The 25,179-nt window shown below is 45.9% G+C and overlaps 1 protein-coding gene across 3 annotated transcripts in view; it reads right to left on the reverse strand.

The window, feature by feature from the left end:
- Positions 1-25,179, reverse strand: part of LOC144722089 (WD repeat-containing protein 7-like) — a 127,449-nt gene that overhangs the window by 52,945 nt on the left and 49,325 nt on the right. For all 3 annotated transcript variants that reach the window (XM_078600217.1, XM_078600218.1, XM_078600216.1), the window contains 5 exons: positions 22,301-22,448; positions 20,698-20,940; positions 19,338-19,549; positions 17,275-17,470; positions 5,174-5,379 (listed from right to left, as the gene is read on the reverse strand). In XM_078600217.1, the coding sequence (XP_078456343.1) occupies positions 5,174-5,379; positions 17,275-17,470; positions 19,338-19,549; positions 20,698-20,940; positions 22,301-22,448 (1,005 nt within the window). The remainder of the gene's footprint in view (positions 1-5,173; positions 5,380-17,274; positions 17,471-19,337; positions 19,550-20,697; positions 20,941-22,300; positions 22,449-25,179) is intronic.

The following is a 25,179-nucleotide window of genomic DNA, read 5'->3' on the forward strand; positions in this document are numbered from 1 at the left end:
ATATCGATCAATGCACCGATGCATCGTTACATCCCCATTACATCCAACTCTCCAGTAGCCAACGTGAACTATTTATTACACGCGCCAAGTCATTGTTATTTATTACAATTGTAAAGCAATGTGGAATTTTCTTTCCCTCAAGTGACAAGCAACGAGAAGTGGTCAGAGATGTATTTTGTTATTTGTTCTTTGTGCACATTACGAATGGAACTATGCCCAACTCAAACGGATTACGTTATACCTCAGTTTATGAATACCCTCCTTTCTTATTGTTAACAATATACAACGGTGAGGATTATGGGTATTGTGCATTCATGTTGCGGCAAGGTTTGGCACAGTGTTGGGTCAATGTACCTTGTCGGATTGTGTGCAACTGAAAGCCAAACATTGCTGTTACCGTATTCAAAATGAAGCTAAGAAGCAAGCATCTTGGGTCTCCAAATAAAGGGGGGAAATAACAGAAAGATTACAGCAGCCGCTCCATTTGCAAGAATATTTTGGGTTTTCCGTGAACGCCGCGTGGCGAGGCAAGCAGAGAAATATTGCGCTCATATAGCAAAGCTCGCTTCGCCGGGCTCATAAAAGAGCAGATGATGTGCCGTGCAATAAAAAAACAGCAGATGGAGTTTGCGATTTGTCTTGCGAGCACGGGGCGAGGCTTGCAAAAAAAAACCCATCTCAAGATTTACCTCGAAGACGTCAACAAAGACTTTACGGTGTACTTACTGTCCGGCTTATTAACCATCTCTACCTCCCGTGGGCCGGGCGAGCTGTGGCATCATTGCGCCACCGGCACATCCGCCACCGGTTTCTGCGGCGGCTTCCCGTCGAGCCGGAGCCACCGTGAGACGATGGGGACAGTCCAAGCCCCGGCACCCCCCACCCCACCCCACGGAGTCAATGGGTGGATGCTCGCAAAACAGGGCAAGGAGGAGATCGCTTGCAGGCAGGCAGGCGTCCCCGTTTGTCGCAGTGCTACCGAGAGCCGCCTCCGTGGCGGCGGGGGACGGTGTGTGGGTGTGTGTGTGTGGGTAGGAGGATGGTGTGTGGGTAGGTGTGTGTGTGGGTAGGAGGATGGTGTGTGTGTGTGGGTGTGTGTGTGTGGGTAGGAGGCTGGTGTGTGAGTGTGTGTGTGTGGGTAGGATGACGGTGTGTGTGTGTGGGTGGGCAGGAGGATGGTGTGTGGGTGTGTGTGTGGGTAGGTAGGCAGGAGGATGGTGTGCGGATGTGTGTGTGTGGGTAAGCAGGAGGACGGTGTGTGGGTGTGGGTGGGCAGGAGGATGGTGTGTGGGTGTGTGTGTGGGTAGGTAGGCAGGAGGATGGTGTGCGGATGTGTGTGTGTGGGTAAGCAGGAGGACGGTGTGTGCGTGTGGGTGGGCAGGAGGATGGTGTGTGGGTGTGTGTGTGGGTAGGTAGGCAGGAGGATGGTGTGCGGATGTGTGTGTGTGGGTAAGCAGGAGGACGGTGTGTGGGTGTGTGTGTGTGGATAAGCGGTGGACGTTGCGTGTGTGTGGGTAAGCAGGTGAAATTACTCCACGGCAAAAACAAAAACACAAAACGATCACCATTTGATAATACGCTGCAAGAAAATGCGCGTGTATATTTTTTTCACGCAAATAAATAAAGGGTTACCTGGTTGTCTTGCTTACCGAACGCAGTGAAGTAGAGTAATGTTGATTATGAATAGAGTAATGTTATATTTATGCGGTACTATATTAGCATTGACATTTTTTTCTAGCTTTTAAAATAGCTTACAGCTCAGTGACAGTTGATTTTAGTTTCAGAGACACAAGTCATATGGAGAGAGGGAAGAGGTTGCACAATAATGGCGATACTGCCTGAGGAAATCCCTTACAACATAATAAGTATTTTTCCCATGCCATGAGATGAAATACCCATGTGGATCTCTCCTATATGCTAAAAGACGGCCCGTGGAAGTAGATACCATGGAGCTACTTCTGAAATCCCTTCACGTGACCTCTGGTCCACACAGCAGTCATTTCTAACCCAATTGGCAACTAAGAATACAGCTCTCTGCATGAGTCAAACCAATAATTCTCACCTCTGACTCCCCGCACCTCCGATCAACACGGTTGGCTACGTACGGTGCCAAAGACGTTCAACGCACAGACAAGTCGAAATGTAGCAACATTTATCGTGCACGAAAAAAATCTGGGTTGGTTTGTTTGCAGTCATTGACTGACTCTCTCTCCAGAACTGAACAACCTGGTGTATTCACAGGCCGCTAGCCACCTCTGAATATCCTTTTCCTTTCGCAAATATTTTATTTCAAATAAGTTAAACATTTGACTCTATATTTAAGACTACAATTTGGCATGATGGTTTTTTTTTTACCTGTCCTGCCATTGCGCGTTTTGACGTGTTCATTGCAATCGGAACATAAATTCACGCTACGCTGTGTACAGCCATGCCTTGTTCTATGCCAGTTGCGACACCGAGATTGATTGATTGAGCCGAGAAGTTAGGTATGGGGAAAGGCGAATATAAAAAAAAAATAAAGTAAAGAATTTAAATCCCACATTTTATGTTTTATGCTAATGTAACATTTACCCTCATCATGGTGCCAAATGACTCCGTACATAACACCATCAGTGCAGAGAGAATTAATTAAACTAATTAAGTGCATGCTGTGCTTTTTCTCATAATGGTGTCACACTCCCCCCTGCTGGTATTCGTCCACCAGCACTAAGCAAACGTGCACACGCCGCAATTCAGCCGAGCATCCCTGACGTCTGCACTCGGTGACTGTGCTGCTAACAACACCCTGGTGTATTGACACCCGTGGCGGTGCACTTGCAGGCAGGGTGCCGATACGACGCGTCGGAAGTTGAATGGTTCGGCGGCTAAACGCGACATCACGTGCCAGTGGCCCATCGCGCTTCAGCGACCGAGACCTCAACACATCCGTGACGAGCACGGGACAAGATCAGCATGTGCTCTGAAGAAGGGCCATTGCCCGCAACGTGGCTTATGATGTTGATATTTTTCTTCGCAAGGACACAGTGACGAATGTGTTGATTTTGTTTTTGTTATTTGTGCTTGCGCACCACTGGCGACACAGTAATACGAAATAATCATTTGTTGAATCGTGCTTTACGTTGCACTTAAATCACGCACAGCTGGTAGCACACGATCAAGAGATGAATTATGTTTCGAATAAATACATTAACCTCACGGTCGTCTAAATAATCTTAATTCTTAATACAAAACATCCCGTGACACCGGATGTTAATTTAGTTTTAATGCCATTAAGTCCCTCTAGAAATGTTCTCTTATAAAGCCATTTTCTGCCAGCGTCTTTATAGTTTATGATGCCCAATGTGGGCCTCTGCATATATCTTGGCTGACGTTTTTACAGGCATTTTAACACTTTGCCAGAATACTCCTCCTGAGAGACGCACCGGCTATAGGGTCAGCCGTCAGGCGAGCAGATGACCACAAACGATTTATACCTTAATGAGTCAATACGGAGACTCGACTCATAGAGAACCCGGTTACAATGTCCATTTCATTTTTCTAATTGGGCAAGCACACACTGCTCCGCTGACGATGTGAGATGATGCACATTGCGAGGGAGGAGGCTGCTTGATAGCGAACCAGATTATGAGCTGTGAATAATTTATGTCCACGGAGTCTGTGAGAACAGCGGCGATCTGCTCGTGGCGTTGAGATTTGCGTGGGGTTTGCATTTGCCCAAATCTAAAATAATAATGCACGGACAAAATTTCATATGGACTGTATACACTTGTAGCACAGTGAGCCCAGATGTATGTTTTATCTGGCTCATGTGGGCTTTGTTCCAGGACTGTTCCTTATTACCCCATTGGAAAATATTCCCCAGTTTCAAAATTACGAATATGACCAGCGGTTTAAGTGGGCACCCCACAGTTAGTCGATCTGAAGGTGATGTGTGGTGGGGTTAAGTGTGGGTATTCCCGCTCATTCCCAGAAGTCTGATGAGTGTGGATGAGTAGGCCAACTACCCTGTAGAGGGGTTCTCTAAAACCCCCTCTACTGGAGGCTCTAATAGCGCATGCCGTTTCTAAACGTGGAGGGAAAAACCGGAGGGCTCGGAGAAAATTCCACGCAACCACGGGGAGAGAGAGAGACACGCAACTCCAAAAATACAGCAGGCGTTAGGGTCGGGACCGAACCCACGACTTCCTGTATACCAGGCGAGGTAGTTACCATCTCGCCACGTAGTTTGCTCTTCCGTTTTCCCACGACTCTGGTTTATACTTTCTCCTTCATCACCGACCTCTGGGCACCTACTACTTTTAACAACCACTCGTGTATTAACCACATTATTGTACAAATACCGATTTCACATTTTCACTTCCTACCGATACTTGCGCGGCAAGGTGCGACTACTCCAATCTGTTCCAAGACATCTGGCTACTGTGGACGAGTTGGCCAAATACACTTCAGAGGGGCTCTCTAAAGCCGCCACGTCACGTGGTGGCCCTTCTGCCAGTAGTGGAGTGAGCAAGAAATTGTTGTGCTGCACCTTTACCATTGGACAGGGTTACAGTAGTACCCTGTCGTACGCAAAAGAACAGAGGACTTTCCGCTTTTGTTCCATTTTATTTGTCAGTGTCTATGTTTCCAATCCATATTTTTATTTTCCGGAATCCAATTGATAGTATGTATGAGGTAGATGGTAGGTAAACCTGTCCTCAATTCAGATTGCTCACGTTGCTCATACTCTAAATGTCACTTTGGTGCTAATGATTCCTCATCAACAATTTACACACTTGGTACAGGAGGTGAATGGGTCTGTAATTCTTAAAATAATTGTCTCCAGGAAGCACCCGAGGTCACACGTGAAGATGTAAACACTTCTCTTTGCCGTATGAAACAAAGGAAAGGTCCTCGATGAAATGGAACGTCTGTGGACACCATAAAAAAAGTGGGACGAGTTCTTGGAACAAAATTATCAGACCTAAGTCACTAAATGTTGACGTACAATGAAACACCTCAAACGTGGAACGAATCCTCGGCCAGTTTAACACGTAGGCTTTCGCGATTAGCCGCTGATATACATACACATTTGTATATCGCAATACCAAAGGACTACAGATAAAATATCAAAGTTCCCAACATACACACACACGCACACACACACGTTCGCGCGCGCCACGGGGACGGTTACCTTGTCAGCCACTTCAAGGCTCGGCGGCTGCACGGCGTGACGGTGGGCCAGCAGCGTCTTGAAGGAGCGCAGCCGCGGGTACTTGTGGAGGCCCCCCCACGGTCCCCCGGGCTCCAGCGCCACGTAGCCCCCCGCTGGGTCGCGGTCGTCGCACAGGCTCAGGATCTCCTCGGCCGCCAGTCCGACGACACAGCGATCCAGCACGCCTGCTTCGGGGAGGGCACGGCACCACGGGGTCAGTGTCGTGGCTGACCCTTCGTGGTCAGTTCCTTGACCTCGCTAAGCCTCATGAAGAGTGTGATCAACCTGCTTACACTCGTGCCGCAGTTCGGCAAAATGACGTTTTTATTTCAGCCACAATCGGCACCATACCATCCTTGTACCCCCTTCCTCTCCACTCCACTAAATGTTATCCCGATTGCGCTATCGGTGTCATGTGAAGAAATTAAGAATCCATTTGGATATTTCGCAAAGTAGTGCAACACTTCGTGTTAGAGAATGGCCCGCGCAAGCGGACATCACAGACCTACCTCTGAGATTCCATCAAGTGACCTGGCCAGCACAATAAAGGGCATCACATTCCCACACACTCTGCCAGATCACTGTAATGTTCATCGCGTGACAGTCAAAACAACATTTAAAATCTCAGGGCTGGAATTTAGCCAAATTAGCTGCAGAATCAAATTAATGTAATGTGTATTTCTTGGTGACTAGGCTGAGACCATCAACTCACTGCACTTGAGAAACCGGTTTAGTTGAGGCAACTACCTGGACTTGAACCCATGTGCTCAGCGTTGCCAGCTTGGCCTTCTGACCTGAGCCACCCAGCTGACTCCACTCAGCACCGAGCTTCATTGCCACTGCAATTACGATCACGCTCTTACTATGCCCACGCAGAAGCAATACAAAGTTCCCACGTAAGTGAATATAGGCATATACAAGCACTACCTTTACAATGAGCACATTCAGATTCGGACATTACCTTCGATGTATTATATATAATAGGGGTAAATGTAATCATTATGTATGTTGAACTTCTTTCGCACTGTATGTAGCCAACCGTGCTAATTGGAGGTGTTTATACCGATTGTAAACAAGGTCTGTTCAAGCACAGCTGCATAAGAACTCTCTTTCAATTCAATAGTGTGATTTAAAAAATATTGGACCTGACAATATCAAAGACACTTTCACGTCCACTTTACTACAAACAACATGCTTTGATAGTTCTCCACATAAATTATCATGCGGCTACAGAAATCGAATCATTGACTTCACGAAACTCTCCTCCAAATCGTGAGTGTGCTGATGACTTGGCTCTCCAGCCACTTTCAAACGCTCACACCAGCACGTGCAAACTCACACAGCAAGACTCACACTTCACGCTCAGTATGGACAGTATTTACAATGGTTTTTTTTATTTCATCGAGGATATTCAATGTGTACTGTGCTCTTGATAATTAAGACGTGGACGGTGTAAAAGTCACTCCGTAAATAATCGAGGCTGCAACATTCTGACTAAATTCCTCTTCTCCATTAATGTGCTTACTGGCAACAGCAGGCCCCCAATATCGTCACTGATAAGCGGAGGTCTCTTGTTCATCATCAATGCATGTATGGCAATTAACAGTTGGAGCACGATGAGAGAGAAAGCAAGCAAATATGAAACATGAAACAACACACAAGCAAGGGAATTTCACAACAAAAATAAATACAGTAACCAGCAGATACATGGGACAGACCTTCAGCTAATGGTGGATAGAGAATGATTAATATTTCCACGAATGACGATTTCTTTATTCTGTATCACAGCAAAGAAGAGGTTAACAGTAAAATGTGCACGTTTGACACCAAGACTACGTAATGTGAATGGCCGGTGCTATTTGAATTTTATAGACCGAGTTTAATTACTGCTCAGACGAGGCACTCTCCACTTTAATGGGTCACAGCTGCTTGGTCTCATTCCTCGGGCTGCTAAATCGCCGTGTGCTGCCAGGTCGTTTGCTGTGCGAGGCACAGCGATGCACATTCGGCAACTCGCACAGCTGGGTTGCACCTTGTCCATCTTCCATGGTCACGCTTCACTCGTCTCACTGCTCGCATGCCATGCTAAGCAACTTCCCATTCCGAGTATAATTAGGGAGATTAATCTCCACTTGGATCGTAGCACACACGAGCCGGGGTGCACACAGTCGGACGGTTCAATTTCCCTCCATGTAGTTGCACGTACGTTGAACTTCTTTCGCTCCGTGCGTAGCCAACCGTGCTGATCGGAGGTGCGGGGGAAGGACAACAAACTAAACACAACAAGCAGTTCCAGTAAATGTCTGATGGGAATTATCAACCATTCTGCCTCTCGTACAAATAGACATTACAGACCCTGTAACGTCACTCGGGTGGAGGGGTGGGCGCTGTGGTTGGCGCACTTGCTCTGAACCTGGTCACGTGCTCTTGATTTCTGTCGACAGCCACCGTCAGTGGCGAGCGGCGTCTGAACTAGTCCTAGACCCCCCTCCCCACTTCACCAACCCGCATAGAGCGGCGTGGGCGAAGTATGGTGAAAACAAAACCCTTCGTGGGTTGATGAAGGTTCAACGTTAGCATAATTTGCAACAGTAAGCCACTGTGTAGCACGGTCAACTAATAACAAAAGGCCAACTGCCCTTTAATAATTCTGGGTATCCAGGTCCCCCTCGAAACAAAATTAATCACATTGTTTTTTGTCTCGCCTGGAAAATAAAAAGGTAGCAATCAGTAAAAAAAAAGGATGCAAATGTAAATTATTCTTAAAAGAGAGATATAAAAAAATGTAATATATAAATAATGAACTAATTTTGGCGACTGAACGTCGATGTTAACCTAAAGAGTATTTTTTTTACAGCATGTGTTCAGAGCTATCACAGGTTACGGAACTAAAAATGCTGCTGCGGCTGCCACTGCCGCTGCTGCTGCGGCTGCTGCCGCTGCTGCTGCGGCTGCAAGAGCAAAAATGATGGAGACAGAGGCGGCTCTCTCCGCTGCAGTACACTGCATCGCTTAAGATGGCCACCAACTGTTTTTCAGTTATTGAACTTTGTCACCAGAATTTATGCGGCAAGGCTAGGGCCATAAATTATTTACATCGTGTGTTGGCCAGCCGTGGCAGCAGAAGGATAAATCTTTACCAGCAAGCCGCACTCTTCCGCCTTCAACAACTACTGAAGCCACAGGACCCTTTTATTTTACCCCCAAAACCTCCACAAGTCACAATATTAACTCATTGCCCGCTAAATACGTACAGCCAATCGTGGTGAATATGATAATGTATGTGCTCAATTGCATTTACATAAACAGACACAAAGGGCAACAAAGGTGAAGGGTGACTTTTTTGTTGGTATACATCTGGACAGGGGGTCGACGGGCAAGAACAGAGGGCATGTTACCGCACACAACCAGGCCAGGCCACATGGCAAGGAGACAGAAGTGAGGAATAGAACACAGACGTTAGAACAAAAACAGGGCACTGAAAAAACCCACAAAAAAGGCCAAAGGGAGGTCAAAGGCCAAGCGCAGGGTGCTGAGTAAAAGGACTGGCACACGTGAACCCTGGTCTTGTGTGTGAACCACATCACCGCATACATATCTCCAAGAATGTGTTCGAGTCGAAGCATGCAATGTTTCAAGTACGCTGCCGCTACGTCACTAAGCTGTTTTATTTTCTGAAAACGTGTAAAAAAAAGGGATTGGACAACAAGTATAAACATCCGCATCTGCCTATAATATGCTTTTTAAAGAGTGCTCGCGTCAATGTGACAATAAGAAACAACTCTGAAGGGAAGTTGAGCCTAAATACACACAAGGTCAAGAGGTCATCAGCTTCAATGCCTTGGCGTCTCGACACCGAGCCTCGCCTCATGTTGCGAGATCCCATTGATATCACGTAACGCGACGTGATATCAGGCCTCCAAGGTATGGGCAGTGACACGGCCGAGCAGTAACACATTCGCTGCTTGCTGCAGAGGTTCGTGGTTCGAGCCCAGTGGCCACCCTGGTTAACACTGCGGGTGTATTAACCTGCGGATGTATTAACCCCAAATACTATGTGCCGTCTACTCCGCAGTGGGAAATCAATGATCCTGTGACGTTATTAGGAAAATAGTAGGCCACGTGTGCCGGTGTCAAATTTAATAAATTGCATAAATCCACACAGAAATATAACCCCTTACTGGCAGACTTTACCCATCTGTGAGATGTAGCCGCCTTCATGATATCCTTGCACCATAATAATGGTAATAATATCAGACAAACTAAGTTATTATCGAACATGATTGGCTCACAAGTGACATCACATATACCCCTCTATGTAAGACCTAAACTCGAGGTTTTATCCACAACTCTGGCTATCGCCTGATGAGGCTGGTTGTAATTATCGGCAAAACGTCGTAATAGATTTGTCAATGTTGTGGGTTTACTCTCCAACACACTGGTGTGCTGAACTAGAAACGAATTGGCTTGTTTTGTTGATGTGACAAACCTTACTAATTTGCCGTGTGTCAAGTGGTGGAGGGTTTAACGACACATTTATATTTACGCAATCTAACCCAAAAAACCTCTATTGTGGATAAATTATTATTTGCTCTTAAATGATTCCATCATCTTCCCCTTGGTTGTATATTTCTGCTGGCCACTGCAAGGTATGTACCAGTAATCGTCCCTCCTGCTCAGCGAGCAAGAATTCCACACACGACAGCGTGTAGGCCACGTGTCAAATGTGGGGAATAGTCCGGTTACGTACATCTTGCTTGCTTTCAGTGGATTGCATTCCTCGGTTTCTTAGAGGGAGGCGGCTGTGGGAGCAGAGGGTGTAGAGTGATGCATGGAGACACCCCTCCGATGTGACCGGTTGATGCGTGCAATGTCTGGTGACGGTGACAATATCACTCTTTCACCTTGATTTTTTTTTTTAAACTGTGCATGAGGTGGCCGGGTGGGTCAGAGGTCAGAACACTATGCTGGTACCACTGGAATCCTGGCTTTGAACGCAGACAGACACCCATGATTAAACTAGCTTCTCGTATGCAGTACGTTCATGGCCTCAACTCAGACACCAAAAACTACGGGGTAAAAACACCACACTAAATTTCGTGTCTGCAGGTTAATGCAAAATTCCTTCTGAGAATTTAATTAAACATATATTAGTTTGACTATCATATGATGTAAATTTCTGTCTGCTGCAGTGCGGGTGGGAGAGCACTACCCCCCTTAGTGTGGATGAGAGGGCAAAGAGATCAGAATAAGTTCTGTGTTATCTCCTTCCACAAACCATTTTCTAACAAGGTGGGGGGGGGGGGGTGCATTGCTCTGCAAGGGTTCCAAATAGATTCGTATTTGTGTTCACAACGTGGATCACACGATGGCTTGCAGACTGATAAGCAACAGCTACACATACAGGAGTCAGTGGAATCCAATGAAAAAAAAGGGATTAAGGCTTCAATGCTAAATCTCCATAATAATACATCCAATTGGGTACAATATTCAATCGGTGCCGTTCCACGCAGTTGTGATTTATTTTCGGTTTACTCCATTGAAGATATTAACATTTACATTGGCTCGAAATTAAAACACGAGGATATGAGGTAGTTGATTGGCAAGTACGCAATAGAGATGAGTCCGTACGCGTTGTGTAACATTTTAAATCGGTGCTGTCATAGCACAACGTTAAACTGCTATGATGACTGCAAACGTATTTTTACAAAATGTTTCGATATAATTCTGAAAACCTAAATTAAAATTGTACTGCCTTTGTGACGTCTTATTGAAATGTATGAAATTATTTGTAAATGTACTGAAGGATCCAAATGTATTCAACACGCAAGTAGAAGAGGCAGAGTAACAAAAGCCGAATGCAGCAAGGAAACACTGAGACGAGGACTCACGAATAGAAACAAAAAACCAGAACGCACAAAAGGCTTTCACACACAACACCGCGCCAAGAATCTTCGTTTTGCAGCTGAAGGGTTAAGCAAACCCATAATCCAATTCCTGTCCCAGGTTTAAAAAAAAAATGTGAAATGACAGGCGTTTATAAGGCCGAGGAGACAAACTCGGCCGTCATCCCAACCTTGGAGGTTTTATCGCCCCACCACGTGGGATAAATCATCGGGGAGGTATCGATTGATCTTTTAAAAGCTTCAATCTCATGTTAATGACCAGAGGGAAGCAGTGAAGGTGGAAGAACAAAACTTTGACAAGACAGAAAGCCACTGCCACCAGAAGCGCACTGCAGCCCAACGGCCATTTTTACCCACAATTCCTTACCCACAATTCCGTCACGAGCGCACAAACAAAATCCCTGGGATAAAAAAACAATTCTCAGTCTGGTCCATCATGCAGACACCATGCATCCCACGGTACAGACATGCGGACATGGGCACCATATCACAGCAGCTGGCAGTGCGTTACATAACCACAGATGAGAGCCTCGGCCACGAACCTAGGGGGATTATGTTACTGTAACCCGACCGGGTCTTCACACCATAGATATATATATATTTTTTATTCTTATTATTACAGATTTAATCTATTATCCATTTGTTGACATTTTTGTTTCTGCGTATAACATCTTTTCGTGTATTTTTTTTACTCCCACCCCATGTCTCCCGTGCAAGAGAGATTTATCTCAAAGGGCTGTCACGTGGTGGTTTAACATGGTTGGCTACGTGCGATGCGAAAGAAGTTCAACATACATACAAAAATGTTAAAGATTACAGTGCAATTTCCACCGGGGCACTTTGCATGAAGTGAACAGTCAATCAACAGTTCTGTTCCATAAGGCATTACAAAAACAACAAGCAAACTGCTAAAATATACATGCTTGAAAAATTCTGCATCGTCACCATGAACAACTATACAGGCCATTGCCGGTTTCATATCCTATATAACATACTTGGAAGTCACCAACGTCTATACTCTACTGAAAACCGCCATCCACAAACGTGGATAACCATATTTCCCTGACAAAGAAACCCATCGGGTGTGTGCATTAGGTTTCTCGTGTTGTTGCTTTTCCCGGCAATTTAAGTGGAGCATGAGATCCGAAAATACGACGAGAAAACCGTGCGAGCAGTCAGTGGCCGCAGTGCGCCTTGTTTTTGTGGACTTTTGCTCTTCCACGTGAGATTTCTTTTACAAAGCAATTCGAAATGTTCAATTCATGACGCACACATTTAGTCGCATGTTTCTAAACACTGAAAGAAACGCAACGTCTGATTACACTGTTTGAAACAGGAAATGTACAAGATACAGAACTTTTCCACTTTTGTACGTGTGTGTAATGCGATTAAGCAATTCATACAATTTTAATTAATAATTATCTCTCATTGATTTTGCAATTAAATCATTACTCATGGGCAGTGCACTTTAATTACAAGCAAAATGGGAATAGATTTGGCACAAAGCAACATCCTAAACGTGTGGGTTTGTATCCAAAGCGTCGCTTGCCATTGGAGTAATTTTGACTTGCTTAAAATGAAATACTCATGACATAACGAAACACGTTGATGGCAAAAATCTGCAGGATGGGTTGGTTAGCTGAACCGATTTTTTTGGGGTTCACAGAATTAAGAGCACAACGCACGAAGAGGACGTGAGCTGGTGGATACAGTAGTTTTATCACAGATAATGAAAGAGATGGATGCATTTGATCATGAAGTGCAGGAAAACCCAAGGGAAGAAAGGCACAAAGGAATGCGATCCATGGGAGCTCAGGTGGCTCAAGCAGAGAGAAGCGCAAGTGGACAAGCAGGAATACACACCGCAGAATACACTGGGAAACACAGGGATACACTCATACGCACAGGATACACAAAAGCACAAACATGATCATTTTTCGAGATGCAAAGAGTGACGATAAAGAAAATACGAACGTTATCAGACTTTGCGGCAGGCAAAAGGGAGGCAATTTATACATAGTTATACTATTAAACACCACACTAATTAAGATTTTAGCCGTCTAGCAGAGTACCCAAATACATGATCATGCAAGGGAAATATAATTTGGCAAATGTGGAAGTGCGCAGGTCGGTGTATGTGAAGTGCATACTTTACGTCGTGATGAAAGAGTGAACCTTTCTGATTGATCCCGATGTCGTGTGATGTAGAAATGGTAAATCTGCACTCAGGCAGCACAGCAGCCACTCTTGGCCACCAAGCGATGGGTCAGGCTCTCAAGGTAGCCAAGGCAGGCTGAGTGAGGCTATGTGAAGTGGTGAAGGTTGTGCTGGCAAGAGGTCATGGATGAACCCAGGTGTTACGGGTTTCCAGATCAGGGGAATGTGCAGATAAGCTGCCTAAGTAAAACGATGCATAGATTCATCAATTAATATCGATGATCAAAGTTCAATGTTTTTTTTATCTTACATATTCTATGTAATGGGTTCACAAGTCCCATTCAGCCACTGGACGCCGCGACATGTACCGCTCAATGTTCTGTTTATTATGGTTGGGGTATCACTCATTGGCGTCTTCTTTTTTTATGGAGGTCGGCCGCTGCCAACTGCCCCATATCATTTGCAAGCTTCCCGACATCACTGGCACTAGCCAGTGCCGAGCCAATTCAACTGCAACTTTATCTTGTGACCACATCAGCCCTTTTTTTTGGTATCTAACCCATACCATGATATTTTGTTTCCTCTATCTGGCCAGGACAAGCTGTTTGGGCACTTAGCTAAGCCTATAGGACCGCAGGCACCAGCCAGCATTGGCAAGCCTGCCGGACGAACCCACTGATGGGATTCTGTCCATATATTTTAAGAATCTGTGAGTTCCTTACAAAACCCAACCTGCATAAACTCTGGATGGATCATATGCAAGAGGCCAATATAAATATTGTGTTTCAAACACGCATAAAAAATGCATTTGGAATTAGTTCATCATTGTTCCACCCAATGGGGCAACTGTGATGGACCGTGTCAAATACGCATCTGCCTTACTCGCCGAAACAAGTATGCTTCCATTGATACAAGAATGTTTAAGGTTAATAAATAATAAACACAATACAGAGTATCTGGTTGCGATGAACACCAGGGAAAAAGGCAAGGCGACCTTCAAGTCACCTCTTTCATCTCTTCTATTTAGGGAATGTGAATTTCAGGCTAAAATGACAAGTTTAAGGAAACATAAATCAATGAGGGCAAGGTGTGATGTCTTCCCATCCAGTGACTTACGGGGTCAAGGAGACCGAGGTCTCTTCGCTGTGTGCAAGGGGTGACCTTGTGGGCTTTGTGGCCCATGTTGGGAGCCACTAATAGGACCCCCATCAATCTCTCAGCCATTTCCACTGCCACACCACATACATGACAACATATGCAGTGCTCTAAACATTCCAACATTCATACGATTGTCCACATGAACTCCACCCGACTCGTGCTGGAATTTGAGCGGCGCTTGACTGACAATTATGAAGCCGTGAGTTCAAATCCTCCTTGAGGGTTGACATCGCCTATCATCCGTCCTGGGTCGATAAAATAGCTACCACTTTGCGGGAAGTCAACAGCGATTGACCCACGGTTAGAACAGGCCCCAGCGACATTTTCACTCCAGGCAAAGGGCCACCAACTGTGATGAGAGCTGCATCACCGCTCATTTGAGCAAGAAGGCTCTTCACCTATTTTGGCACGTATACGTAACGTAAAATAATGTAAAAATGTAAAATACAATGAAATTTACATATATTTATACAACATTCACTTGCTACTTTCTAAATACACTAAATCTCAAGATGTGATACAAATGCATTCATCTAAGAGTTTTTTTGTTATGTGTCGAGGAATATGTTACCAATATTACAGGCCCTTAATCAGTGGCAGCAAATATACCGTATGTCCTACATTTACAAGCAAATGGCTGCAAACAGGTCACTCTTGCAAATCAAACCGTTCACCCGGGACACTTTGCAAGACGTGAACAAAAAAAAATTAAACCCTCTTTAAGCCTCTAAATATCGTTGCAGAAAACACTGCTTAGGAGCACCAAATAGGCCTTTACCTTCTAGAGAATACCACGAAGCATTCTGGGAAAGCTTTACTCCAGGTTCAGATATAAATTTCCACATCCGTGCAAAGCCAGGGAATGCACCCACGTGGCTGAATTGCACAAGAGCTGAGCTAAAGGTCAAAATAAACCATGGCCATTTTAGGGAAATTGTTACAGGAATAATTACTGAACTATTTTCTATTGTCAAAAATATATAGATGTGAAGTAAAAATCAGATCACCCTTCCACCTAATTGGGCAGCTGTGATTGGCAACCTCCAGTGAGTTCACAGCAGAGGTCATGTGACTACCTGAGGTTGAGCGCTCTTCGTTTGAAAAATGTCAGTGTCAAGTCAGTGCGCAAGTGGGATCTCAGTGGATAAAGGAGAACATCTTTGTATCCTTTCTTAGATAACCGATCTTTATATTGCTATTTTGTTGTTAACACTGAATATAGAGTATATGATATTGATGATTGAATGACTGAATAATGACTGATTCAATGACAAAATCTATATGGGGTATATGTAAAAGCTGAACGTACACAGTGCAGTGTTAATCGTAGTAATCATGTCGGAACAATAATTACTATTTACCACTGCTGCCAAGCAAACCATCATGGAAAACTGTGCTTCATTTTTTTCCACAATGTATCCCATGTTTCTTAAGACGTTTCTTCAGAGTAATGTGCAGTCTACAGACCAATGTTTTTTCATTAATTACACTTTTCAACAAATCTCTTTTTATTGGCTCCGTGTTGTTTTTAACTTGAGGGCGATTTTTGAAGACAATGAATCTACCGCTGATTGCCGTGACAAGATCACCCGCCTGGTTTTCATAAGTGCTCTGGGCTTGGGTGTCTTTGGTGAGAAGAGATGGGAGGGATATCGGGTCCTCAGGTCGACCCTGTCCAGACATGACATTTACTCTGACAAAGGTAGCAGCGAGGAGGAGAGGGAGTCCTCAAATTGTAAAAGGAGACTTTACAATCGTAATGTAGGTTTGGTATCAATGTTACCACTATCGGGACCAGCGGCACAGAACGTTCAAATGACAAAAAACTCAACGCATTCTTCAAAAACATTGCTCCAAAAAGGGGTAAAAAAGTATATAATAGGTGACATTTTGTGCAATGGCCATTCGTCCACTGCTATGAAGAAGGGCCATTTCTCAAAACATTACCCACAATGCCTCTGACATCGCTTTTCCCTTTTTAGGGCAACGCTCATGACAAATGGCTTGGATTTTTTGTTGCTCGTGATTTGTGCACCATTGCCAGCGCAGTTAGGCAACCGATTTTATTTGGTATGGAAACTTTAGTGACGTTTCGGTAGTTATCTCCTCATGTGCGCGAGATTTCTCTCGTAACTCTGGTATATCCCACATTTGAAAATAGATTTTATTTTTAAAAAAAGGCTGGAGCAAATTCCGAGCAGTATCACAACGAAATTCTTGATTCTCAACGATGCTTTTGTGTACAAACAAATAAATAACAATATCGATGTCTCCACGGATTGAAATACTCAAAAGTTAAGATGCATACACTTAAGAAAAATAGAAATCAATCAAATCCTACTGACAGGCCTTGAAATCAATATGTTCAATAAATTCAATTTTACACTGCGCATTATGCAACGTAACGATAGCCTTTTGACGAGAGCCAAGAGCACACAGCTGATCAAAGCTGTGGTACTGCACAGCCGCCCATAGACATCGTACAATATTGGCCTGGAAGTTCTGTTGGTTATATTTTGGTGTCAGAAAATATGTTCTATTTGTTTTACTTTTTAACTGCACAGCCATATGCAGTGACACACACACATACAGCATTATACGATTTTACGGACGTTTTTTTGTTGTTGTTTAAAGCAAACAAGCCACGTATTCGCGAACCTAGCTCGAGGCGTTTCTTAGGGCCATTTTCAAAGCCACAGGGGCCCCAAGACAGCCACAGGTTTTTGCTGATGGGTGAGAGGCACGAGACAACCACTGCCTAATGGACAGCTTGACTGTTGCCATGCTCACCCGCACCCCCCCCTCCTCTTCCACTCCCTAAGGCGATTCTATCGGTCGACCCCGAGGGGGTCGTCTCACCGCTGTCCATCTGCCAGACGTAGAGTGAACCGTCGGAGCAGCACACGAGCAGTAGGTCGTCGGCGGCCCTCCAGCGCACGGCCTGCACCGGGAAGGCGTGACGCGACGCCAGGAGGAGGGGCCGCCGCTCCGTCAGGCTCAGCAGGGCCACGGAGTGGTCCGACGCCACGGAGCACACGCACCGCAGCACCGTCTCCTGCGAAGTGCACGCAACAAGCAACAAAGGGAAAGGTCCCCCCCCCCCCGTCCCTCTACAGCCATACAGGCTGCTGGGGAAAGTTCCGTTTGGTTTCATGTCCTTCCCCCGCACCTAAGATTAGCGCGGCTGGCTTTGTACGGTGCGAAAGAGGTTCAACGTACATTACAAGACGGCCAACAGGGGGTGGTGTGGTTAGCACGCCCGCCCGCCTTTGTCTCCCGAGCAGTGGAGTTTACACCACCGCACCAGGCACTCATTTTAGGTTGAGTCAACCTCAGATATCCATCACGGATGTTGGCTGTAAGCGCAAATGAAACTGGGATCACCGGGTTCGTAGCGCAGTGCGCACTACACTACTGCTCTGTAACGACAACCACCGCCATTCACCACTAAGTGGTGGTGATGTCACCACGGTGCTTGTGCCAGGCTAGGTGCACTTTAGGGCCCCGTTAAGTGTCGAACGCTTGCTGGCAGGAGGTCACGGGACAGACGCAGCAGGTGTCATGGGTTGACTAACTGAGATGCCTGGCAGATGCACCACCTGTGCTCCCCACTGTGCCAACTGTGCAAGAGGGTAATGGTGTGAGGTCTAGGGTTCGTTTGGAGAGTGAAGGGGGCATGGTTGGATGGTGAAGGGGCAAAGGAAAAGTATGGGGAAAGGGACAGATTTCTGGGGGTAAAAATCTGAAGATGAGGAATGGGAAGGCGAGGAAACAAGGTCAAGGCGGGGTGTTACGGGAGGAAAAGCGAGAAAGACACAAACATGCACCATAACGAGAGGGCCTCACCAAGGGGCAGTGTCTGGGGCAGTGTCCCTAGGTGATGGTTGCAGCACGGGCAGTAAGGGCAAGCAATGGAAGGGTGTGAAACTAGGACCTGGGCAGGACCAAGAGAAATACTGAAAACATTCGATGAGAAATAGATTCGGCAAAAGAGGAAGGGAGTGAGATAAATGTAGAATGTGAAAGATTGGATTGCACGTTTAACTTACTTCTAAGAGTTTTCATTGGAACAACGGGGTAAGTGTCACCCAAGGAGGCGCGAGGAGGAAAAGTAAAAAAAGAGCAAAAAGTAAGTGGCGATAAACGGCAGCATATGCGAGCAACACTCGTAGGAAAACACTCCCAGGAAACAGAAAGAAAAGATCATCAAGTTAAATAAAACTTAAACATGAACTCAAAAAACGGTAGTCAGCTAAACGTTGACATGCTTGCACATTTAATAATGCTTTAAATAATGTTCACATCGAAGTCAGTGCTGCTTTTAACATCGCCTGCAACGCTGGACACGAAGCTGCGTATCGTAGCAGTCCTAATGTTTCGTTGTTATGCGAGAGTCAACCTCAGTTTGATGCTCAATAAAAAAAATCACAAAGCAAAGTCTGGGCGGACCCAGCAGAGAGGCTGACATGCAGCAAGCGTGCGGAAGGAAAGATATAGCCTCAACAGACTGTTTGGGCAGTGCTGTTAGCGAGCACCTATTAAGGCTAGCACGGCACATGAGAGGGATGGGTGGTCAGCACCACACCCGGCCGCCTTTGTCTCACTCATGCTGATGTTTACAAATTGTACTCATTTTAGGCTAAGTCGACCTAGCGGAGAGGCCCAGGACCAGGGCAGACAATTGTCACCGATGTTGGCTGTGACTGGGATTCGAGCTCAGGGTTGCCGGCTCTCGGAGCGCAGCGCGCTAACCACTGCACTTCACCGCTCCCCGTGCATACGCGTACGCACAGATCTAATGCACATTGTCCCCCCCCCGCACCTCTGATTAGCACGGTTGGCTACGTACGGTGCGAAAGAAGTTCATCATACGTACGTACAATGCAACACGTACATCATCCATACGACGCATGCGTACATACATGGCAGTTATCGGGCGGCAGCAGCAGCTGCGTGACGGAGCCCGCGTGTGGATGGAAGGCGCACAGCAGCTCCTGGCTGAGCACGTCCCACAGGCGCACCGAGAAGTCGGCTGCGCCCGAGATCAGCCAGCGCGAGTCGTAGCGCCGTGCCGCCTCGTGCGGGTACAGCAGGCAGCTCACCGCGCCGCCGTGGCCCTGCAGGGTGTAGTGGCCTGGCAAGTCGAGGCAGCCGGTCGGTGGGAAACAAAGCAAACCCAGCGTGCACTCTGCGAAAGGGGACCGATTGCACCTGTTACTGTGGGCGTCTGCATTGGCTTTCCATTTATCAGGGACTTCAAATAGAAATTCCGTTATTGACTTTTTGTGCATTAAATGGCCGTTCGCCAGCTTACTTCAAAGAGATGACTAAACCATATGCTCCAACACCTCACTTGGCTGCTAGATTAAAATTGCACATTTCTTTTCATGTTGTCCTGATGAGGAAATCATTATTTTGGTCGCTCCTCCAGAACTGCACAACGTGTTATCATTGTAAACAAAAGATCTAAGCATATTAAACATTTTTACATTTTGCCTCTCGCCAAATGACCCTAAATGCACCTAATCTCAGCAGATCTCGGAAGTGAAGCAAGGTTGACCCAGGCTAGTACTTGGATGGGTGACCATGAGGGGCTTGCCAGGTGTTGTAGGGCTATGCAGTGGCCAAGAGATGACCGTGCCGAGTAACACCCTCTCGTATGTGAGGTGTGTCTTCTCCTGGTTCCCCCGCTTCCTGGTCTTGGCCAAACATGCCAAGGCAAATTCTTGAATCTCAGCCAGACTTTCCTTGGGTAAATAATTGTCAGCTCATTACAGAATCTTTACAGTGCTCGATTCCAGAGCTGTTGTCTGTCGCATTCATCTTTTGGTAGTTCACTTGAAAGGAATTTAAACAGATGAGAGATAATAAGGAGCTATTGGCTTTTTTGCAAAAAATATTTTGGTAGAAGTTCGAGATGGACATTGCATGAAACCCATAACAACTGTGTGTTTGAATTATACATCAGGTATAATACAATAAATGTAATGTATTTATCTATAAAGACTGAGTCTCAAGACTCTTTTTCAGGAGGCTACTGGATTTGTATGTTTGACCAATACCAATTTAGGGAGTGTTTTTGCATGCGGGAGGAAAACGTATAACCTCGAGAAAACCCACAAAGAGAGAATAACTAGCACTCAAAGGTCAGTGCAGATGGGTTCACGAACCCACTTGCTGTACTGCAATTTCCTGGCCAAGTCAAAGCACCATTGCGTATCGATTGAATCACTGCATCCAGTGCCGTTATAAGAAACGTGACATTTTTCCACAGATCCATACCTGGTCCAATATCTCGGGCACCCTCTAGGAAATGCGTGAGGGCCATGGCAGCAGCGGGATAAACGAGGATGTGCCCGTCGGAGTAGCCGCACGCCAGCAGGCCGTGCGGCACCGCGTACACCAGGGCGGTGCGCTCCGCGTGTTCCGCCCCTGGTGCAGACCAGGCTGTCTCCGCCGCCGCGGCGTCGGAGGCGGTCCCCTCGAACGCTTGGCGCAGGCTGCCGGACGAAGTCACCGGCAGCTCTGCGGACGGAGGACCGGCAGACGAGGGCCCGCGGAATGCCGTCACGTGGGGGCCGAGAAACACAAAAAGGATGGCGAGGCGAGGCATCGCATGGACCAGCCCGCGCAACAAGAGGCCAGCAATATTACACATCACACGCAGGGTCACGAGACAAAAGAGCAATGAGGCGATGCATCGTAGACGAGGCTACGGGATGAAAGCGTTGCAAGGCGAACAGTGACCAGAGAATACATTCTGTGAAGCGGCCGCTGGTGTAAGAATGTTAAGGAGGGCACAACCCGTTGTGTACATCAATAAACATCGTACCTGCAATACCCACTTGTGATGCAGCTAGGGGCAAGATTCTTTAGAGAATTAAACACATTCCGGAATTTTCAGTTTTTACGTGATGTGGTTTAACTTGAAAAAAAACCCGACATATGCTTAATTTTAGATAGCATCATCATCACCACCACCACCATCAGTCACTATTCCAATGTTTGTTATACTGCACTGGCAGTGTGCATAAGCACAAATAATAAAAACTAATTTGTCAAAACATAATATTTATTTTCTTTCGGGCAGTGTTATTGATGATTGTCTATTCATTGATGGATGAAGGCCTCCCCACGCACCACCACCATCCCTCACACTGCAGTGCTACATTTACATCACATGGCAGCTAATAGACAGTAGCTAAACGCTAATTATAGATAACTCAACTCCTGGGAGTTTCTTGAGAGCAAACACTAATAGATGGCTATTACACCACTTGAGCACGGGATGACGCATAATATTAAGGTGGTTATTTACAAAATACACATACATTTAGCATTCAAAGTTATTGTTTATTCTATCAACTTGTGTTTTTTTCCAGGTAACAGAGAATTTGGGAACACGTGCCCGATATCAGTGTTGACTGGAGGTGCAGGAGAAAATTAATTTTAAAAAACAGAAGATGTATAATTGCTGGACCACCTCAGTTTGCTTTTAGTTCACCAAATGTCTGTCGGTGCTTCTCACATCTCAAGATGTCCAGAACAACATGGGCAGTGCTGCATCACCACACCGTGAGGGGTGGACGACGACTTCGCGTGGCATTCATCCGGCGGTGGGTAGATCATGGCTTTGAATGATAATTAGCAGTTTGTATAATGCACAGTTTAGAGGCAGAAGTGATTCATAACAAAAATCAATATGGGAGAAATTTTAAACCGCTGTGAGGAAGACAGCGAGAGCGACGCTCGCCGCGCAGCAGCTGAGCCGACTGTGAGGTCGCACAAGGAAGCAACCTAGCAGTAGATAGATAATGACTGCTGCTGCTGCCGATGATGATAACGTCTGCTGTGGCCGTCCGTCTCGGGCGCAGCGGCCACTCACTCTGCACGGAGCCGTCGTGCTTGGGCACGAGCACGTCCGGGATGAGCCAGGTGCCCACGCGCCCCGCCGAGTCCCCGCGCAGCAGCAGCTTGTGGAAGGGCTCCGTGCGCCCCTCCGCGTAGCGCAGCACCTGCAGGGACGCGCGCGGCTTCGGCGCAGGAGCAGCGACCACGTTTTAGAAGGGGCCACGGGTTAAAATAAATGAATAACAATAATAATTTTAATAACAAAAAAAGCATTATGAAACCCACTAAAGCTCAAAGTCTTGCCGAAATCTTACATTTAAATCCAATGGCTAATGCCCGAGATTAATCTATGTTCATAAATGCTGCCGATAACCGCACCGTACGACCATCTGTGATACAGCGCTGAACAATAGAGGATTAGATTCATCCTAGCCTCCGTTTTTGTGGAAATGTACATGCATCAACTGCATCATGGATAATAAGACACAGGAAAACACCTTTTTAACAGTATTAAGAAGCTAAGTCTAATTACTTTAGAAAGTTATATCTTTTAAAAAGTTATAGAAATAGTTCAATTATCTCGTTCCCTGCGGTCGTCCTTGAAGTAATCGTGTCTACTGTAATTGGATTTCAAGGAAATGAGAAAATCTGACTTTTTACCTCACAATGTACATTTAGACCGCATGTGTCCGCAAATATTATGGTACGCACACCTACAGTCAACACACACAACAGCTTCTACATCATAAAACGCACCGTTCTTAAGACATTAAGAGATACGTTCACAATACGTCTCCTGCAGATATCCATCTCTCCACATTAATAATCAAATGCATTTTTATGCAACACATCGAGGCCCACTGCCTTCTGGTAGTGAATAATTTCAGCAGCATTGATTCGGTACAAACAAACTCTGAACCGGTTTCGACACACTGTCTCATGAGCAGTCAGGCTTTGATGAATCAATGCTGGTGAACTGCCAGATGTTAAAGGCAAGGACCATTTCGTTAATATATGGGTCGTAGTTTTGACACAAAATTATATAATACGTAACAAGATAATCATTAAACCAGTATGTTCATGCTGTCACCCCATTCGAGCGCGCACATCAAAAGAGCCCAGTTTCACGTCGAGGCAAGGCCATGCTGGCCGAGAATTACAGCCAAATTGTCCACGCCAATCTCACCCATCCCTTACATTAAAAATACGCAGCGTCATAACAAATTACAGCAATGCAATACCGACCCACTGAATATCCCAGCATTATGGTATATGAACAAACAAACAGAGTGGAGGACACGTATGAAGAGTGCGATTCTCTATCAGACCTCTGCAGAGCCACGAACGGAAGTGCAGTGATGGCTTTTGTGTTTTTTTCATGCTCCAAAGCCCCGCTATTGAACTGCAAGCTGGGTACCAGCTGGGGGTGAGTATTAGAAGAAAATGTGAATAAAGGCAACATCCCAGCACTTAATTTGCCGTGACCGAGTTAGAGGCACCCAAGCGCACATACTGGCTTACTTTTTGTTTCTTTCGCATCAGTTGCTTCGGGACTTAAATCAGTATTTCTGCAGTATATTAGACTTCATTTTTTGAGATATATATATTTTTTGGCCTTGTGGTTTTCTCTCTCTCCCTTTCCTGCCAACGCTGCAGCGTGTTAGCGCACCAGAATGACTCGACTGCATGTGCATGCAACACGTGTCTGAAATGCTTACATGTATCTACACTGGTATGTTGTAAAATATAAAATGGCATATATGTGCGTGTGTCTTTTTTAAAGGACCATTTCAGATAATCGTCCCCGATGTTGGCCGTGAGCAGGTAATCTGTTTTGTAGCGCATTGCTTTAACCACTGTGCCACCACTCCTCAGGTCGACTCAGCCTCAATCGGTACATCATGCGGTGTGTAAAAATCGCCACTTGATAGACAAAGGCGGTCGGGCGTGGTGCTGGAGATCCACCCCCTCGTGTACCGTGCCAGCCTTCAAAGGTGCTTGCCAACAGCACTTGCCTCAAAAGACTGTTAGGTTCTACTGGGGATCTTTGTCTTTTACATATCATATTAGACAAGTAAAATACTTGCAGGGAATTTTCAATTAAACATTTAAAAAATGCTTCTTTGGGGCAACGCAATAAGCACTCCACTAATATATTGGTGTCTATGACCAAGTCAAACAGAATGAACCCAAGCCAATCAGACCTCTGAGGCTAAGCAGTCCTGAGCCTGTCTGCTGGATGGGTGACCACCATATGCTAGGGACAGGTTGTAGTCTGTGTTGTGGGTTGTCGAGGGCAGTGCAGAAACAATCCACTGTTGTGCGACACTTTGCCCAACGTCACCAACACCACACTGACAAGTGCGGTGAAGTATGGTCAAATGACCCTTACTGCCTGCACGGTGTGAGAAGACGACCCTCATCCAGCAGTGGACTGCCAAACGGTCTGTGCACGTACATTCAAACACTTTCCTCAAGGCGCTGGATTAAACAAATACAGCTACACGTGACATTGCTGCTCTCTCTGCCTCGGCGGCAGTCGTTTTGACAATGGTCTACACTTTACTCGCAAACAGACGTCTCCACGAGAATGTGGTCATGAACAGGGCTAAAATGCTGCCGGTATGCAAACCAGTTATTTTAAAAGCTGGTGTGCACTCAAGCGCTATTCTAAGTGCCCCGTTGCCAGAATCCACTTCTAATCAAGGTTGCTGAGCACAAAGATGCAAGAAAACAGCGCGACAAAGGGATGAACAGCAATGCCCAAAGCCAGAATACACTCTGGTCAAGGCTACGGAGGGACAATATACAAGAAAACTGCACGACAATGGGCTAGGAGGCACTAAAACGTCGGTTCAAGGCTAAAGTAACCCTGTGTCGCGCTGCGCTTTGCACAACGGAGACACATTTTCC

Source organism: Lampetra planeri, chromosome 13 (assembly GCF_965212315.1).
Source record: "Lampetra planeri chromosome 13, kcLamPlan1.2.h2, whole genome shotgun sequence".
In the NCBI taxonomy this organism is placed as follows: domain Eukaryota; kingdom Metazoa; phylum Chordata; class Hyperoartia; order Petromyzontiformes; family Petromyzontidae; genus Lampetra; species Lampetra planeri.